This window comes from Rattus norvegicus, chromosome 19, assembly GCF_021556685.1.
Source record: "Rattus norvegicus strain SHRSP/BbbUtx chromosome 19, alternate assembly SHRSP_T2T, whole genome shotgun sequence".
Classification (NCBI taxonomy): Eukaryota; Metazoa; Chordata; class Mammalia; order Rodentia; family Muridae; genus Rattus; species Rattus norvegicus.
Window position 1 is genome coordinate 58,074,486 of NC_141552.1, and position 20,666 is coordinate 58,095,151.

The 20,666-nt window shown below is 44.4% G+C and overlaps 1 protein-coding gene and 1 long non-coding RNA gene across 11 annotated transcripts in view; one reads left to right on the plus strand and one right to left on the minus strand.

The window, feature by feature from the left end:
• Positions 1-20,666, plus strand: part of Wwox (WW domain-containing oxidoreductase) — a 927,977-nt gene that overhangs the window by 518,127 nt on the left and 389,184 nt on the right. For 3 of the 10 annotated variants that reach the window (XM_087594235.1, XM_087594238.1, XM_087594252.1), the window contains one exon: positions 15,953-16,279. Coding sequence is in view for 2 of the 3 variants with exons in the window: in XM_087594238.1 (XP_087450364.1) it covers positions 15,953-16,009 (57 nt within the window). In the remaining variant the exon portion in view is untranslated. 10 annotated transcript variants of the gene reach the window in all.
• On the minus strand, positions 12,209-19,850 carry LOC147999475 (uncharacterized). Its single transcript, XR_015644182.1, has 3 exons — positions 19,644-19,850; positions 16,930-17,019; positions 12,209-16,096 (listed from the first exon to the last, which is right to left on the minus strand). It is a non-coding gene; the product is annotated as an uncharacterized LOC147999475 (long non-coding RNA).

Below are 20,666 nucleotides of genomic sequence, written 5' to 3' on the forward strand. Positions count from 1 at the left end.
TGTCCATGGTAGGTTGGCCTGTTGAATTTAAGTCACCTCATAGTGAGAACATGTGATGGAGCCACTCATGTTATGGTGTCAAGAAATAGAGGAGAAGAAGACGCTAGGTTTCTAACAACCTTCTCATCTCTACTTTGTGGTACTAGATTGTATCCACATGACGTCACTTCCTGGATACGTCCCTTCTCTTAAAGACTCCATCACCCCTTAAGAGCACCGCAGATGAGCCAATCAAGCTTTAGAACGTGAGCTTTTGGGGAACACTTATGCAAGCCACAGGAGATCACTGCACAGAGATTTATTTACATGGCACAGCAGAAGGAAGCCTTGGGGACATCAGGGCCTTCCTTCATGGGTATACATGTCCTAAAATCTTCGTGAACTGTAGTCTCAGTTTCACACACCCAGCTTCTCCCCTCCTCCCCCCCCCTCTCTCTCCTCTCTCATGTGCTTGAAATAGTCTCAGGTAGCCCAGGCTAGCCTCAATCTCTCTATGTAGCCAAGGGTGACCTTGAATTCCTGAACTTTCTGCCTGTGCCTCCTGAATGTTGGGATTACAGGTGTGCACCACTGCAATCGACTCCTCTGTCTCCCCAGCCAGGTTTTATTCACATGGCCTTACTTACTAGCTTGTTCTTTTTAATTAATCATTTAGCTACTACATTAGACAAGGAAATATCCCACTGCTCACCAAACTCAGGGTGCAAGGTATACCTGACGTTCTCTTCTGTGAAATGGGGCTAATAACATCTTGCACAGACAGTCATTTGGGGGATGTCAGGAAGTCACATTTTCTTTGGAAAGTGTCAAAAGGGAGATGTTCTTGGCACAGAGCACGTGATCGAGCATGGGCTGTCAGCCCTTTAGCACCACACCTAGGGGCCTGTGTCAAATGTGAATATGTGTGTGTCTGTTTTAGAAACTGAACTTAAAGCAAAGCAGTGAACACTGATAAGTTGAAAGGTCACGGGAATATAGAGACAGGGCCTCCTGAGGACCTCGGAAGGTTGTAGCATAATAAACAACATCAAGTGTGGAACCCAGAATAACAAGTCAACAGTCCACCCAAGGAGAGACCTTATTTTTACTGCACAGATTCCAAGCACGGTCTATCCTGCACCTTGCTGCAGCTCTGGCAGCTTCCTGACCTATGTTTAGTCCTCAGCCAACCAACATACGTGTGAAGAGTTTAAATTCCGGGTCCAGGCTCGTAAGTGCTGCCGAGACAGGTGGGATCCAGCCACTCTGATGATAAACACCATCGTCCTGGATGAAGCGATAACTGATTCTGGATTTGATGGCAGAGGAAGAGTCTTTCTAGACAAATAAAGGAAGTAGGATGGGAACTAAAGGGGGTTTCAAAGGAAGAAGCGCTAAAGGACGGGACCGTCCCCTCTTTGGATAGATGCTCAAATTTGGAATCCTTTTGGGTTGATCTTGCGTGGATCCCAGGGGGCAGCAAGCCGCACAGTAAGTCTGGCCCTTCCGAAGGCACTCTCCAGGTTGTGTTCATTTTCATCCTCTCCCTTTTTTTTTTAAGATTTATTTATTTCATGTATGTGAGTACACTGTCGATGTCTTTAGACACACCAGAAGAGGGCATCGGACCTCACTTCAGATGGCTGTGAGCCACCATGTGGTTGCTGGGATTTGAACTCAGGACCTCAGGAAGAGCAGTCAGTGCTCTTAACCACTGAGCCATCTCTCCAGCCCTCATCCTCTCCTTTTGGTAGCTACTGTGTTTCCCAACTTTCCCTAACTCTTTGGTGATGGGAAGCCATTTGCTGCTCAGAACAGGCTGACACGAACACCAAAGGTCCCCCGGTAAACAAATGTAACTCTTCTGCAGTCCCCCTGATGACACCTGCCTTGGTTAGGGTTTCTGTTGCTGCAGCAAAACACCGTGACCAAAAAGCTAGCCAGGGAGAAACAGTTTCTTACTCAGCTTGCGCTTTCATATCACTGTCCATTATTGAAGGAAGTCAGGACAGGAACTCAAAACACTGCAGGAAACTGGAGGCAGAACCTGACTAATGTGGAGGCTGTGGAAGGGCGCTGCTCACTGACTTGCCTCCCCTGGCTTTCTCGGCCTGCTTTCTGCCTAAAAACCCAGGACCACCAGCACAGGGGATGGCACCACCCACGGTGGGCTGGGCCCTCCCTCACTGATCACTAATTGAGAAAATGCCCTACAGCTGGGTCTCATGGCAACGACTCTAGTTTGTCTCAGGTTAACACAGAAAACCAGCCAGCACAACACCTAAGCTGTAACTGCTGATAACGATCTAGAAGCCGTTTGCTACACAAAGTGGGCAGCATCAGCTAGCTAGACTGCCAACTACGTCGTTGGCTTTACGCAAGATTTTAAAACAAGGAGCTTGGGTGGCTATCTGTTTCCCTCCACAGTGTTTATAATGTATGGGCCATTGTGCATTTATAGCATTTCTGTTTATGGATGCCCAAGTTATTATTTTTTATTGGTTCGGGTAGTTATTTCGCACATTTGTAAACAATTATGTAGTTCCGCAGCTGTCGCGCCACTGAGGCCATATGTGACGCCGAGTCAGGAGAAAATCCCACAAGGGACTCTCAGTGCGCATCCTTATGAAGGAACCACTTTGATGCCAAAAAATAGATAAAAAAAATAACCAGCACAGGAGTTCTGTTTCCCCCCATTCCTAGAAGCTAAATGAATTTAATGCTATGTTAAGGTTAACGTGCTGTTTTGAAACTTTAGAATCAGAGTCAAACTTTGTAACTATGTCTGAAAGGTGGTCCTGTGCTCTATACAGGGAGTATCTATAGAAGATGTGATACTCCCCCAAAATGGATTAGCCAGTTAGAAAGTCACGGCTTTTTTTTAATATTTATTTTGTTGCTGTGGGAAAATCCTGCCTTTTGATAAGTGCAATGACGTTGATCTATCGTCTGTCCCCACTGCTGTTACTGTTATTCTTTTATGTGGCGCGCGCGCGCACACACACACACACACACACACACACACACACACACACACACACACACATCTGCTGAGGAGGGTGGAAGTTAGAATCCGACCTCAGGGAATATTCTCCCCTGCCATGTGTGAGTCTGGATACCGAATTCAATTCTTTAGGCTTAGCAGAGAGCTCCTTTGCCAGCAGAGCGATCTTGCTGGCCCCCTCTTCTTGATAGGAAATATATGTATGATTTATTTAATAGCTGATACTCTTAAAATACATGCCTGTTTATGTGACCTATATGCATATATTTTATAGAACTTATGTATGTACGTATCCTTTGTTCTTTATTCTTTGAAGACAAAGACATAGTTTTTCTATGTAGCCCTGGCTGGCCTGGAACCTGGTATATAGAGCAGGTTGGCCTTGAACTCACAGAGATCTGCCTATCTCTGCCTCCCCAAGCGCTGGGATTAAAGGCAGGTGCCATTGTGCCTACTCTCCTTTATCTCTTGATGGCTATATATATGATTGTATGTTAAATATATAAACATATGCCTTATATAAACTGTACTATATATATGGATATATACACTTACATTTATTTGTGTATATATTATTGAAGGGACTGTTTTTCTTTTCCTAAGGAATTTTTTAGAACTAAGAAAAATTTATTGAGTGTTTAATGTATATAAGGAATGTTTCTGCTACCTTGTGTGCAGGAGTGTGGAATAGAGAGGTCACTGGGATCAAGAAGGTGGCAGTGAAGAAGGGACATGGAGCATACAGGAGAAAGCCATGAACTGGGCAAAGTGGCTCCCATAGCCCTGTTGCCACAATCTTAATTCGTTCTGCACAATCGTTAACTGAGGTACCAGACACCGTAAGAAGCAATAGTGTTGAGTGGGTGAATATCAAGCTGATTCCTCTCTAGCAGAGCTAACAGTCACCGGCTGCTATTAGGACCCCAGTGATGGATGCACGCATGGCTTTAGAGCTAAACCTGTCACATAGTGTCCCAGGGGGGCATCCAGGAAGCCCTTACCCCTCATGGTCTCATTTTCTAGTCTGTAAAATTCTCACAGAAGCATACTATATGTTTAGCACAGAGCCTGGGCACATGGTAGCCAAGAAGCGAAGTCCCTCCAGAGTACTCATGGGGCCTTGCTGTGTGTCGCTTCTGCAAGACCACCTTCACCACATCTATTCAGGTGACATCAAATTTTGTTTCAGGAAAGGAGGGGTATTTTAAATATAATTGTTTCCAAAGAAAAGAGATTTCCCCAGACGCTTTGAAGGAACATTTGGAAATAGGCATCTTTATTCAAATACGTTTTCCCTGTCTTACTCGGGTTGATAATATTTCCGTGTAGCCTCTCCTCTGAGGTGGTTTGGGTAACAGTTATAATTTACCAAATGGAAACATCCCTTAGCTTTAAGCAAAAAGTTAAGAATGGATCCGTAGCCAGTGGTATTATCTTCTTCTCAGTATAGCACACAGCAATCAAAAACAAAATAAACAAGGGGGGAAATCCCAAAGCCTTTATTTGCATTTTTTCCCTGCAAAATATGATTCCTTTTCCTTATGCTGTTTCATTTTCATTTTAAGCACGTCCTCACCAACCTGTTTTACTCTAAGATAGTCTCAATTCAATTTAAAGTGAACGGTTTTTGTTTCTAAGTTTTAATAATTTACATATAAAAGCATTACTGTATGGAATGGCTGTGTTCAGAAAAACAACGGTTTCAGTTTAATTGTACTGCTTTCCTGCAAGCCGCAATGCTCTCCCATCACTTCCAGTCTTCCTAGCAATTTTCCTTCTTGTCTCAGTTTTGAACCTTTAGTGTTTGGGAACGGATATGTGTCTTCCAGACCACCCCATTGGTAAGACTAAAGTAAGACCCACTAAGGATTGTCTCACAGACTTGAAGATGTGTGGGCAACCCTAGAGTATCTTCCTGACAGTCTGAGCATGACAGTAATATGTTTCTTTTAAAATTATTTCCTTTTTTCCCCAAGAAATTATGTTTGGCAGTGGCAGCCTCAGTTATGACAAACTCACACTAAAACCCTCACACCTCATTTTGTTTCAAATTATGCAATGCTCTTCTTTCCCCCTTATCTTTCTTTCCACATATATATGTACATGTATATATATAAATATATATATACACACACACATACATACATACATCTACATATACATATATTGGCTGTAGTTCTGAAACAGTCCTTAGGAACCCTTAATTCCTCCTCAGATACTTATATCAAAGTGAGTCTTTGAGAAATGCCACAATACATTTAGGATCTGGGCTGCCATATTTATTCCCAGGGAGTCTGCCAGCATTTCAGATTTCTGACCGTTGAGTTGAGTTGAGGCTCTGGGCACTATAAGAGAAAACTCTTGGATATCCAGTTCTGCAAGCCTGGGTATGTATAAATTTCCACAGTCACTATTGCTTGTCTCTCTGAAGGTTCGGGCTGTCCCACAGCTCCACTGTCAGAGCAGTGGCCAGTGTGTCTTCCTCCAAGGGTGTACTGGATCATTTTCTCTGAAAGGGAGCACTTGACAGCTCTTTAAAAAGGTGTGATAAAAGCTTATTAAAATGAATTTGGGAGGAGGGCAATCAATTAACTCAGTAGGTAAGGACACTTGCCACCTGCTCACCTGAATTAGATGGCCTGAAGGCTTAGGGTGGGAAGAAAGGACCAACTCCCACAAATTGGTTTTTGTGCACACTTGTGTGCACACATCTATGCACTGAGGCATGGACCCCATATACACAGACGCACGTTTACTTTTGTTTTAACCAAAAGATAAGTTCATTTCCCTTTCCCTATAGTCCATCCCAGAGCTCTTGTCCCTTAGTGGCTCAGCAGTGTAGATGGAGCCTAGAGCCTAGCCAGTCAGCCTCTGGCTTTGCCACTGCTGGCTCCTGTACCTTCTTAGCTTATGTGTTAGGGGTCATTGAGTGTTGACGATTTATAACTCTCAGCACATAATTCTCAGAAACCATTGGTAATGATTTAGGTACCACTTTACGTCCCACAATAGACAAGTGACAGAGATACCTCATACCCTACTGCTCTTCATTTACACATTCGTTGTCTGTCCACAACAACAGTAATTTTGCCAGTTGTGGTGGACCATATCTGTAACTCCAGCCTTCTTGTATATGAGGAATACAAGGGGATCTTCAGTTTGAGGCCAGTCTGGGCTATATAGTAAGAGTTCCTGGGTAGGAAGAGAGGGAAGAAGGGAAGAAAGGGAGAGAGGAAAGAAGAATGGAGAGGGGAAAGAAGGAAGAGAGGAAGTAGGAAGGGAAACTGGCTGTAAGATGCCCTGCTTATTCCAAGCTATAATAAGCTAATAAGTGGGTATTTGATATATATATATATATATATATATATATATATATATATATATATATATATATATATATCATAGCATGCATTTATTACCTAGTCTTGGTTTTCTTTCTTTGTGTTTCTGTCTTTCCTGTGCTCTTGTCTTCTCTTGCTTCTTGTCCATTCAGTCACTCAGTGTTCTGTTCTTCCCAGAGCCTCTGAGGTGTGGCCTCCCTGCTGCTCTGGCCCCCCCAGAGCTCTCTTTGCGGTCAACCTAGACAGTTGTACACTGCATTCCCAACATGTCCAGGTCAGAAGCAAGCATGCTCTGCTCTGTGTTCTTGTCCCAGACAGAGCAGTTGATGTAACAGCCCCCAAATTGCAGTGATCCAGCATTCAGCCCTTAGTATAACATGGTTGTGCTTGTAGCTGTAGACACAGTGTGATATGGCTTATTGCTGGATGTAGATCTTATCTGTCCTGGAACTTAGCCTGCCCTGTATCCACTAGGCTTGTAGAAGAGGAACAGGATGAACAGGCCACAAGCTCATCTCTAAACCATGCCTGAGAAGCAAGATCTTCCTCTTTCTTTTTTTTTTTTTTTTTTTTTTTCTGGGCCTAAACTCTTTTTTTTTTTTTTTTTATTAACTTGAGTATTTCTTATATACATTTCAAGTGTTATTCCCTTTCCCGGTTTCCAGACAAACATCACCCTCCCCCCTCCCCTTCCTTATGGGTGTTCCCCTCCCAAACCTCCCCCCATTGCCACCCTCCCCCCATAGACTAGTTCACTGGGGGTTCAGTCTTAGCAGGACCAAGGGCTTCCCCTTCCACTGGTGCTCTTACTAGGATATTCATTGCTACCTATGGGGACAGAGTCCAGGGTCAGTCCATGTATAGTCTTTAGGTAGTGGCTTAGTCCCTGGAAGCTCTGGTTGCTTGACATTGTTGTACTTTTGGGGTCTCGAGCACCTTCAAGCTCTTCCAGTTCTTTCTCTGATTCCTTCAACGGGGGACCTATTCTCAGTTCAGTGGTTTGCTGCTGGCATTCGCCTCTGTATTTGCTGTATTCTGGCTGTGTCTCTCAGGAGCGATCTACATCCGGCTCCTGTCGGTCTGCACTTCTTTGCTTCATCCATCTTGTCTAATTGGGTGGCTGTATATGTATGGGCCACCTGTGGGGCAGGCTCTGAATGGGTGTTCCTTCAGTCTCTGTTTTAATCTTTGCCTCTCCCTTCCCTGCCAAGGGTATTCTTTTTCCTCATTTAAAGAAGGAGTGAAGCATTCACATTTTGATCATCCGTCTTGAGTTTCGTTTGTTCTAGGGATCTAGGGTAATTCAAGCATTTGGGCTAATAGCCACTTATCAATGAGTGCATACCATGTATGTCTTTCTGTGATTGGGTTAGCTCACTCAGGATGATATTTTCCAGTTCCAACCATTTGCCTACGAATTTCATAAACTCGTTGTTTTTGATAGCTGAGTAATATTCCATTGTGTAGATGTACCACATTTTCTGTATCCATTCCTCTGTTGAAGGGCATCTGGGTTCTTTCCAGTTTCTGGCTATTATAAATAAGGCTGCGATGAACATAGTGGAGCACGTGTCTGTTTTATATGTTGAGGCATCTTTTGGGTATATGCCCAAGAGAGGTATGGCTGGATCCTCAGGCAGTTCAATGTCCAATTTTCTGAGGAACCTCCAGACTGATTTCCAGAATGGTTTTACCAGTCTGCAATCCCACCAACAATGGAGGAGTGTTCCTCTTTCTCCACATCCTCGCCAGCATCTGCTGTCACCTGAGTTTTTGATCTTAGCCATTCTCACTGGTGTGAGGTGAAATCTCAGGGTTGTTTTGATTTGCATTTCCCTTATGACTAAAGATGTTGAACATTTCTTTAGGTGTTTCTCAGCCATTCGGCATTCCTCAGCTGTGAATTCTTTGTTTAGCTCTGAACCCCATTTTTTAATAGGGTTATTTGTTTCCCTGTGGTCTAACTTCTTGAGTTCTTTGTATATTTTGGATATAAGGCCTCTATCTGTTATAGGATTGGTAAAGATCTTTTCCCAATCTGTTGGTTGCCGTTTTGTCCTAACCACAGCATTCAGCCCTCAGTATAACATGGTTGTGCTTGTAGCTGTAGACACAGTGTGATATGGCTTATTGCTGGATGTAGATCTTATCTGTCCTGGAACTTAGCCTGCCCTGTATCCACTAGGCTTGTAGAAGAGGAACAGGATGAACAGGCCACAAGCTCATCTCTAAACCATGCCTGAGAAGCAAGATCTTCCTCTTTCAACCTCATTCTCTTTGCAAGAATCCAGGCCATCTAGGAGGAAGAGGGAGGTGGCTCTGGTGACACTGTAGCCACACCCCCCTATTCCAGCTCTCACTCTTTGATTCATAATCTGTAATTAAATCTGTGGCAAGTACTCGTCACTAGGTGAGCACTCTTTCAGAGCTCTGGATTCCAGCAAAGAACCGAGCCCGAGATGATCGAGTATGATCCTCGGAGCCGTTATCGCTTCGATTAACCAGCACCCTGACTTCTCTGCTGTGTTCGACAGAAAGCAGAGTCCTCACTTGTGCAACTTTTTGCAACAACCCCTGTAAACACTCTCTCGCTTTTTCCCCCAATCCTGCCCCTTTCCGTGCTATAGATCTAAATGCAGATCATTTTTGTTTTAATTCATCTGTGTGCATGCATGTGTGCATCCGTGTGTGTGCATCCGTGTGTGTGTGTGTGTGTGTGTGTGTGTGTGTGTGTGTGTGTATGTGTGTGTGTGTATGGGATATGTGCATGAATAGAAGTCAGAAGTCACTATCAAGTTTCTTCCTTGACTACTTGCTACTTTATTATTTTATTAACTGAAGTTGTCCTTTGATAGTCTCACACATGTACAGAATGCATTCGGACAGCTCTCACATACAACCTTCCCGTCTTGCCTCGCTCCTACTCCTGCCACCTGCTTTCCCCACCAATCTCCTTCTCACATTCCTGTCTATTAGTTTTACTTGATGACCCATTGCAATTTAGCATGGGTTCAGAGCGATCTCTTGAAGCCTTACAGGCTCAATCGTACAGGTGGAAAACCAAAGACAATGACTCCCTTTCTCCCAGAATGTTATCCATAGCAGAATGGGGTAGTATATATGTATATATGTATGTATGTGTGTATGTATGTATGTGTGTATGTATGTATGTATGTATGTATGTATGTATGTATGTATGCATGGTATCCATAGCAGAATGGGGTAGGACCGCATGAGTTCCCTGCCTACCCAAACCTGATTGTTCACAGGGCCAGTCTCTGTAACTGGAGTATAGCCTTGGAGACTGAGTCAATGAACCTGGAGTTCCCTGATTGGATAGACCGGATGGCCTGCAATCCCCAGGAATTCCTGTCCCTCTGTCCCATGCAGGACTAAAATTACAGACCCACACACTGCTTAGTATGCCTGTGGGTGCTCGGGACCCCGATTCAGGTCTTCTTGTTTGTGTGCTATGTACCTTACCATTTGAGCTACCTGCCAAGGTCCAGGGCAAATCATTGTTAACACTTTGGTTTGGAGCTGCATTGTTATAATGCACCACGCATACATACATACACACATACATACATACATACATGCATACATACATACACACATACATACATACACACACACAGAGAGAGAGAGAGAGAGAGAGAGAGAGAGAGAGAGGGGCAGACAGACAGACAGACATGTTGCCTATATTTGCTAGGACAGCCGTAAGTCCTGTGGCCTGGGAAGTTTAGAGTAGCTGATACCATTCACACAAAACCGTCTGGCGTGAAGACAAAATCTTGGAGACAACATCATCCAGTCCCTTCTCAGTTTACATCAAAACCATTTCACCAGCCTTGGGATTGAAAAATCACACTCTGTAAGCCCCGAGTAAACACTGCATGTCTGTTCTCTGCACCCTGAAGAAGGCTTTTTTTTCTTTCTTACTTTCTGGAAAGCAGTTGAAAACGACTTGGTGACATTTTGTGTGTGCAGAGATGTCTAGGTGTGTCTTATTCTTGGTGCATGCTCCTAAGCATCCTGGACATGGACAGAGGTCCCTGTGGGCAGCTCCAGCTTACACTGAGACAGAGACCAGAGAGACGGAAGGACAGAAGGAAACGAGGATCAGCAGACTCAATCTCCAAGAGGACTGATGCCTCTGTTCTGGTTTGGAGACAGGAAAGACACAACACGTTTCTCAGAACAGTTCGTAGTCCATGAACTAAAGCAGTGGACTCAGAAAACCCAGGGCCTAGAACCCAGGGCTCAGGGCATGTGTCCTTCTTTTTTCAGTACAAGGATATCAGTCAATTACAGTTCTCTGGGGAGGACCCTAAAAGCTAGGAAAGGATCTGATGGCCAAGAAAAGAGAGTCAGACCGGGGGATACAAATGGATTCCATTTCTGTGTCCCCTGTAGTCACTAGGGCACGCACACACACACACACACACACACACACACACACACACACACACACACACACCCCTTTCTTCTCTTATTCCCATATTGGGCACCCATTCACACATACAGACACATGATGTACTTAGTTATAAGGCCCTACAACACAAAATGGCTTTCTGGTATCGGCTGTATAGCCCATTCTCACCTTGACCACAGAAGCTCATAAACAGATTCCAGATAAGAGACTATCTTTACAGAACAAAGAGTGGGGGAGGAGGTGACCTGAAGCATTCATATTTACTGGGGTACATCAAAAGAAGGTTTGAAAGCCAGGTGTCACAGAGGACATGCTGGCACCCTGTTCCTTGGGTGACTCCCACTGCTCCCCCTCCCCTGATCTGACCTCACAGAAACTCATGTTTACAAGCGCATAGCTGCAGAAGTGTCGTCTGAGTTGTTACTCTTCTCTCACTTGCCCTTTACCCTGGCAACACAATCCCATTTCCCCATTATCACTATTTTTTTCTTTCAATCCGTTCCCCCATCCCCAGAGAAAGGTATTAACATGCTTCTGTGAGTCCAGACCAACAGGGAGGTCTGTCACAGTCAAGGCTGCCTTCTTAAGGCCTCAAGCAATTCGGGGTAGCCTTCCAAGTGGCAGATGCCACTTCCTCCAAGTCCAAGGTTCTGATCCTGTCTCCCTAAGAAAGAGCTCTGTTAGGCAAAAGTGACATTTTCCAAGGCCCCGAGCGTGTCTCATAAAAGTTCCCAAAGTTGTCATTGAGGGGGAAGAGGCAGTCATTTCTTGACTCCGGAAGCTGCGGAGTTGAGGAGACCCCGTTCCCCGTTCTAATATTAAATATGAGGCATGCATGTGAGGGGGCCATCATCCTGACTACAATTTCATTACCATTGTAATCAGACATAAAAATCAGCATTTTTATAAAACTTGTAATTAGAAGATTCTCTCTGTATATGACTCTGGGCTTTATAAATGAAGAATCTGGGTTCTAGCTGGCCAGTGGGATGGCACGAGATAATTTTGAAATAATGAGACTTGTACTGCACCAAAGCTCCTGGCATCTTATAATACAAACATATGTGTATTCTCTCACCTCTATAAGGTGGTGGTGGTGGTGGTGGTGGTGGTGGTGGTGGTGGTGTGTGTGTGTGTGTGTGTGTGTGTAAGTGTGTGTAAAGAGGCTTCTTGTTCTGGCTCATCCACAAGCAGTCCTTCATACTTTTTATTATTATTATGGTGGGTTTTAATTGATCACCTTGTTGCTTTGTCTGCACCTGGCTAGAAAAGAGCCTTATCTTCTGAGACTTCATGTTCTTTTTGTTTTGTGTTGTGTTTTGTTTTCTTTTTTTTTTTTTTTGGTTCTTTTTTTTTTTTTTTCGGAGCTGGGGACCGAACCCAGGGCCTTGCGCTTCCTAGGTAAGCGCTCTACCACTGAACTAAATCCCCAGCCCCTTGTTTTCTTTTGAAACAAGGTTTCTCTACGTAGCCCCGACTAACCTGGAACTTGCTCTGTAGACCAGGCTGGCCTCAAACTCAGAGATCCTCCTGCCTCTGCCTCTGGAGTGCTGGCATCAAAAGTATGCGCCACCACCTCCAGACGTGACCGCCCATTCTTAGGAAGCCAGCCCAGGTACCACTGGCCAGAGGTTGCAAGAATGGCTGGATCTTGCTCGGGTCTCCTACAACACCCATGTGACTTCAGTAATGGCTTGGGCCAGTGTCCAGGTGAATGTACTCATCACCAGGACCTGTGACAGCAAGGTTCTGCAGGTTTATCCCAAGCAGAACCAGCTCTGCTGCTGAGGTTCTTGAAGCCTACGCTGTGGACAGTGGTTGGCAGCATCTACTGCCATGGACCTTTCTACCCAGCTGCTTGTAGGCTGGGGAAACAGCTCGAGGCAGGCTCCTGGCATTCTGGTGAAGAGAAGGGCCCTGGTCAGGAACTATGCTAAGAGTTCCAGGTGAGGACGGGAAGCTAGAGTGGGCAGTGCAGACAGCACACCCCTCCTCACAGGCATAGGGATGCCATTTAATTTCTCTGAGTGCTGGAAGGGGACTTGGTGAAATTGATTTGGCAGAAAGGTTAATGTGTTATGGCTGCCAATTGGCCGATTGAATTGCTAGTAATTGAGGTAGGGAAGCTTTTAATTTGACACACTAAAGGCTAGTCCGCCAGAGTACACAGTTGAGATGTGTGTGTGTGTACACCTGTGTGGGCACATGTGTGTGTGTGCATATGTGTACAAGTGTGTGATATATATACACATGTGTATGCATATGTGTTTGTATATGCATACACATGTATGCATATATGCATGGTGTGTGCGTCTGTGCATGTGCATGTATGCATGTGTATACATGTTTATGCATGTGTATGCATGTGTATGCATGTGTACATGTGTATGTGTGGTTAGAAAGCTTCATTCCCCATCTCAGCCTCCCCAGTTTTAAATGAAGCTCTTATCATTCTCTGGCTGTTCATAGACCGTGACTTGAAACCCTATAGGAAGCACAAACTGTCCACCATCTCCCCCTTTTCAATATAAGGCCATGTTATTGGAGATCTGTAAGTACAGGCTCTGTGTCTTACAGACCAGGAGTCTCTCTCATGGGATGTACCTCTGTGATTCCCCAGGGCAGGGGCATCACAGCTCTAACCTATGGCTAATACCCACGTGTTCTTGGCTCTGTAAATAAAGTTTTATTAAAACAGAGATAGCTTATTTATGTAGGGACTGCCTGGTGCTCCTTCTCATGATTATGAATTAGCTCAATATGTGACAAAGTTGGTTCTGCAAAAGCCTGGAGTATTCACTATGGTCCTTTCTGTATTAACGAGAACATTTACTGACCCCTGAGCTTTGCCAGATTTAGCAAAGAAAAAGATGCCCACATGCATTTGAATCATGTGAATCACACCAACAATGATTTCTTAGTAAAGAAGCATTCTGAATGTGACTGGATAGCTGGTACCTTTCTATTTTTGATAGGGAAGCTTTGTGACCCTGACCAAGGGTATTGGAAGAAACCAGACTTTCCTACTTGTATATACCTTTTATCACAGCCTGTTTTAGTTCATATTCATTTTACTGCTTTGTAATGTATATGTAGTAATAAATACTTCTTGTGTAGATATATAGGTATTGTGTGTGTGTGTGTGTGTGTGTGTGTGTGTGTGTGTGTGTACCTGTGTGGGCACGTATGTGTTTGTGTGTGCATATGTATACATGTGTGTGCATATGTGTTTTTGTATGTGTATGTATGTATGAGGTATGTATGAGTGTGTGTATATGCATGCATATGTATGCATGAGTAAATATGTATATACTCATGGTTCATATAAGTCACTACTCTGCAGCAGTCTAGCCAGCCCACAGTGCATCATGAATTTAACTGTTTATATCTACATAGTCTCAGACGTGGCCCTGAGGCCTCATTTCTCAAGAGTTTCAGCAGCCTAGTTTTCTTTTCTCTTTGCTTGATGATACGAGTTTCATCCACTATCTCTGTGTATCTGGTGTGCTTGTGAAACTTCACAGAGAGCCAAGCAACTAGCCAGCTTGTCACAGGGACCATCCTACTATAGTAAAAGCTAAGGACCTTCTAGATAGGGTGACCCATCATGGGAGTGGCCACTCTCTTCCTGGGACTCCCAGAGGGAAGGAAATGGAGTTGGCATACGGCACTTCCTCGGGGTCTCTCATGAGTATCGTTTCTCTGCCCCTGACCCAGACTGTGTTTCCATCTCAAGCAGGAGCCAGGCACACTCAGGTTCATAAACAGGAAGAACCCTCCTTTCTCCCTGGAAGCCACTAAACTGTGGTGACAGTCTCTAAGGCTTCATCTCTGAACAGGTCATTCATAGTTGAGACAGTTCTCAAGCAAGAAGGTTGGCAGGATGTCTGAGTTACTTTTCTATTGGTGTGATAAAATACCATGACCAAAGCAATTTAGAAAGTGTTTCATTTAAATTGATGGTTTTAGAGGGTTGGAGTCCATAATGGCAGAGCAGGGCGGCAGGAATAGCTGAGAGCTCACCTCTTTAACTGCAAGTTAAAGACAGAGACAGCATTTTGAAACCTCAAAGCCTGCCATCAGTGACACATCTCCCTGTACAAGGCTGTAGACCCTAATCCTTCCCTAACAGTTCCACCAACTGGGGTTCAAATATGCAAACAAATGAGTCTAACAGGGTCACTCTCCTTCAAGCCACCACACAGGTCACAGACATTGTGCATGAGAGACTAAATGTTGCCGTGTGTCTTATAGAAGTCAGGAGCTCCATTAGCCTCTGGAGGCCACGGGTCTGTTCTCTGTCACCATGGAAATGACTTTTTCTGCCTTCTCTCTTTATTATCCTAAGGAGATTACTTGCACTATGCTCTGTACCCAAAACAAGGTTTGTGAGCAAGATGGCGAAGACTCAGTACATGCTCGCCAAGAAGCAGTGTCCATTGAAGAATTTAAATACCTAAAATATTTCTGAGAGGTGTGATGAGTAGAGAGGGAACAGCAGCAGATAGGTGATAATGACACCTATTGTGCTTCTGTGTGCCTTTAGTTGATGAAGACACTGGATCCTGAGTGGCTAAAGAACTCACTAAAATATGGGCATGGTAGTGTACACCTGCCATCCCATCATTCCAGAGACTAAGGCAAGATGACCATGAAGTCAAAGACAGCCTGGCCTACCTAGTGAGATCTTGTCTCAAAAACAAATGATCAAACAGAAAACTGGATATATAGCTCAGTTGTAGAGCAGTTCACTGGTGTTCTCAGAATTCTGGCTTTTACCCAGCATAACACACAAAAAAAATCACACTAAGGCCAACCCAGTTAGAATGGGGATTTGTGAGATTTTCGTGCTGAAGGACATGTGTTTGTGGGTTGCAGGTAGGAGACAACTTCTGGGGGACAGCCCTCTCCTTTCACCTTGTGTATCCCAAGGATTGAACTAAGGCTGTCAGGTTTGGTGGCAAGGGCCTTTACCCATGGGGCCACAGTGATAACCCTTAGAATGGATGTTGAACTTGAACCTGAGTCTCACTGTCAAAGTCAGGGACTCTTCGTGCAGGCTCCATCCTGAAAGAACCCAGCCTAATACAGATGATCAGTCTCACTGTTGGTGAAGTGATTAACTAGTCAGGTCTGAACAAGCAGCTGGCTCAACCAAGTGTCTTGAACTGTTCCTTCTACCTCTCCTTCCAGAGCCTGGATTGCCGAGGCTTCATGCCATGGATGCTTGACTTCAGAAGAAATGAGTAAAATTTCCACTCTTGTTGGTCATCACCCTTGGTGCCATGGCTGCTTTTCCCGGTTTCACTCACCATTGAGCCCAGTGCTAAACCCATCCTGTGAAGAGAGATCCTTTTATTGTTTAGTGGTTGTGTGTGTGTGTGTGTGTGTGTGTGTGTGTGTGTGTGTGTGTGTGTGTGTGTTGGGGTGGGAGTTGTTAATCCCTGGAGAACGCTTTGAGAATCTGTTCCTTTTGCCTTTTTCCTTTGGCACTGTCTAGAATTATAACTTTTAAAGCCCTTCTTGGCTAGAGGATTTTTTATTGTAAACATAAAACGTTCATTGAAACATTAAACATTTTACAGCTGCTTTTCAGCACATAAATTTTCATAGACACCCACCCCCTCACAGCCACACCCCCATCATATATTTCTCTTCTTCTTCTTTTTTCATTTCCCTTCTCCCCAAATGGTTCCAAGACCAGTGTTCAGAGTAGGTAGGGGGCTAGATGACAGATGAAATACAGCGATTGAAGTAGATCATGCCATTTGGAAAAACACACTATATTTTAATAGGAGGAATGTATATTGTGACAGAATGGAGCCAAGGAAAGCAAATTCGTCTGCTGTTCCTTCCAGTCCTGGCTTAAGCCTCTGTGAGCAGAGGCCTGCCTCAGCCCCTGATTGGGAAGGACACAGGGAAAACCCAGAATATGTCTCCACTTACAACTGTACTTGGAGAGGAGACCTGACTCCGAGGAAGTCATGACTCAGGAAAGCCAGCCTGGAATTGGTCCAAGAGCACCTTTTGGCCTAGATAATGCATGGGTGTTGGGCCACTTATCAAAGCAGTGTCCAACCAAAAGCTGACGTATGCTTGGGTCCAAAATCAGCAGGATGATCTTAGGAGCTGGGGTGCATTAGTTAACTTTTCTAAACCCCGTGACTCACCTGACCAACTTCAGGAAGGAAGGTTTCTTTTAGTCCAAGGGGATGCCATCCATCATGGGAGGAAGGCTTGTCAGCAGAAGTGAGAGACGACTGATGGAGGTTCATCCGTAGTCAGGAAACAGAAAGCAGATAGGAAATGGTAATGGGCTGTAAAACTCCAAGGCCCATCCCATTGGCCTCCTCCCCCCACAGTGCCTCAGCTTTTTCTCCTAGATCCTTCCAAAACAACACTGATGGCTGGAGACCAAGTGTTAAAGACGAGATTGTGCGTGTGCACATGTGCACATGATTTCAGTATTATTGTAGGGTGTCACACCCACTTGGGGCTTGAGTTACGTGAGCCATCAGATATGGGTATTGGGAACAAGACTACAGTCCTCTGAAGGAGGAGGAAGTACTCCTAACCACCAAGCCATCTCTCCAGCCCTCCAAGTACAATCAATCATAAGATGTGGCTTGCTTAACCCCTGCTTCTATTTCAGGCAATGGTGTTGCTTGGGCTCCAGAATGGGATGTGTGTAATTTGGGATTGTGTACTCTAAGCAGCATGGTACACTCTCAAGCTATCACATTCTGTCTAACTCAGAACTGTATTACCCCACTGTGCAGTGTGTCCGTGCCGTATACGCTACCTTCCAGTGAGTGACTCACTCATTAGACCATGTGCTGTGTGGCAGGGTAGCACTTGTGTTCCAGTCATTACTAACACAAGAATAATGATGCTAGCACCCAAGAATGTAAAGGAAAACATTGGGGAACTTTATGTGGAATAGGGCTCCAGGGGGGCATTGTATACATTATATACCCCCCTCATTTTCTAGTTCTCCTGACCTAGAATATAAGCCCATGACTTTATATGGCAGTCCTGTCATGGAAACAGCATGACAGAGATTAGAATGTCCTCCATGCCAGAGCCATGCCATAGCTCTGTCTCCAGGTTATTAAAGAAGACAAATCAGTATACATCTGATGGCCAAATGAAGCCTGTCTACACCCTTATAAGCAGCTCATCACCAGGATCTATAAAGCAGCCCAAAGGTTATAAGTAGCTATTACTATTTTCTGTTGGTTTGAAGTGATGTTTCCTTGCTGGTCAGTCATTTGCTTGTCTCCACCTTCCCTTTGCTGGACATTCTCCGTGCCACCCCTGTGGGATTCGCTGATAAACAGAATAAAAGTAACCCAGCCCCTACTAACGGTGAGGTGCACTGTTCTCGCAGGGTCACACCCCACCTCAGCAACAAGTCTAATTTTCTCTGGGAAAGGCCCTAGATCTTATTACAGTGTGGACAGGATCATCAGCGTGCCCTAACTGGTTAGCAGCCGGCAGCTGAGTGAAGTCACTGAACCCAGATAGAAATCAGCGGGGAGATTAGGCAAGTGCTTATTTGAGGTGCTGTCAGGGCCATTCTGAAGGGTTCCCCCTCTGCGGCTGTTTTCTCATGTGCGCTCGGATTACATCACTCAGTGATATTCCCTCTGCATGTACCTTGCCCTCTGACATGACAAACACAGATGCCGCCAGAATCCGTGCAAAGTTGTATATCTCAAGCAGGAAGGAGCATCTTGGGGAAGAGAATTGATTTGCAAAGCAGCCTGACACACGATATCTTATATCTCCTCACAATCAAATAATTCATCTTTATACTCCTTGGGGCCACAGTGAAACCCAAACCTGGATGAAACCAAGGAACGCAGGGCTTACCCATAGCAGCAAGAAGAAAGCAGTTAGCCAAGTGCAGTCTAAAATTATCAATCGCTGAACACAGCCCAGCTATGTGGGAGTTCTCATTGGGCAAGCTAGGCACATTTATGGGATGCTCCCCTCCCACACATCAGGGCTGGTCCAGGAGTGGCAGTGGTCCCACTGCACAGAAGAGGAAACTGAGCCCCAAATGACTTATATTCCCTGCCATGAAGAGAGAAAAGGGGGAAGGGAGCTTTTAAGAGCTCAAATTAAAACATTAATACCTTTAATAACCCCATAGCTTTTTACATTAAGTTACAATGTTAACAACAGTGTGGGATGGGGACCAGGATATTCAATATTTAGGTTTGGAGTTGATAGACCGTTAGATCAGCGTGAAGCGTTCGGTGTTTATTTATTGCTTTCCCCCCCCTTACTGTTAGGGGTATATAAACTAGGTAAATATTTATTTTAGTAGAGAAAAATAAAAGTGAAGAATGTGCATGTGGAAAATAACGGAGCATGAATCAGGCGAGAGGAAATGTTTTTCGGGTCTCGTTGAGAAATAGCTAAGGAGGGAAAATTACAGATCTTAAAATAGATTCAATATATTATACAGCTGTGAAAATGGGCCAACTAGATTGCCCGCATTAAAGCCGTATTGGATGTTCAAATCTCGAGTTACCTGGAATGCAACTGTACTTCCTATATTTAACTAGGCTTTTTATAAACTGTGCCTTTAACACCTCAAGCTCACAAACATATCCCACGTGGTTATTTGATATCGAATTTTATTTTCTGCACTCTGAGAATCCTCAATAGGAAATCTACAAGTGAGACTTCCAGAAGGGTTCTGCTGTTGACCAACCAAATGCTTTCTGGCCTAATGACTATCAGAGTCCCCTTTCCCTCCTTCCTCCCCCTTCCCCATCCCCTCACCCCATCTCCTTTCCTCTTTCCCCTCTCCCTTCCCCCTTTCCTCTGTAACACTCTCTTCTCTTTTCCTTTTCTCTCATTCACTCCTTACCTCTCCTCTTCCCATCAATAGTAAATAGTCTACAATGAGCCAAAAGCTGGAGAAAAACAGACCAGCATACAGAAAGAACTTCAAAGTCCTTTTTGCATTGTTTAAACAAAGAAGTTAGAGCAAATGCAACAGAAAACAGGAGCGAAGTTGGCCCATGGAGAAGCCATACTCAGTTTCTACTCCAGAAGTCCTTCCCCCAGGAAGTCCCACTTCCCCCGGAAGTCCCACCTCCTGTCCTGTCATCACAGTTGCTGACTTCCTCTGTCCGCAGTCAGTGAACTGGACCAGTACTTAGTAAATTTGCAGGAAGCAGGCATTCAGTGTGACTGCAGACAGCCTGAAATCAATGTGTTAGGTTAGCAAGCACCCATGTTATAGCTATTGAATAGGTGAATGGCTCGTTCATTACACATTGCTAGATTAGTGCTTCTAAAAAGACAGACCCAGAATGAAAAAAAAAGCCAAGCCTTTCTTCATATGTGCTGTTTCCTTTTGCTTTTCTTCTTGAATGCTGTATCCTTGGGACATTTTTTTTCTTTCATCCCAACAATTAATGTTCATTAAGGAAAACATTCATGTTCTGACCCACCAACTAGAGATGAATGAAGCCTTCAAAAGTTCTGGATGTATCCCAAAGCATGGAAATTGGGCATTGTAAGTCGCAGGGAGAGCCTCGGCACAGGTGAATACACTGGTATAGTTAGTTATAGGTTTCCTTCTGTATATGTGTGCACATTTTATCTTTCTTTTGTGTGTGTGTGTGTGTGTGTGTGTGTGTGTGTGTGTGTGCCTGCACATGTGTGTACACAGAAGAAGACCCAAGGTTGATGTTGTTAATCATCCTTGATCATCTTTTGACCTTACTAATTGAGGTAAGGTCTTTCTAGCAAACCTAGAATTCATGTACATGGCTGGTCTTTTCACTGTGGCCATCCAGTATTTACATACAAACTCGGGTCTTTATATTTTTGTATCTGCTCTAACCACTGAGCTGTATAACTAATGGTTCTTTGTTGAGGTTGG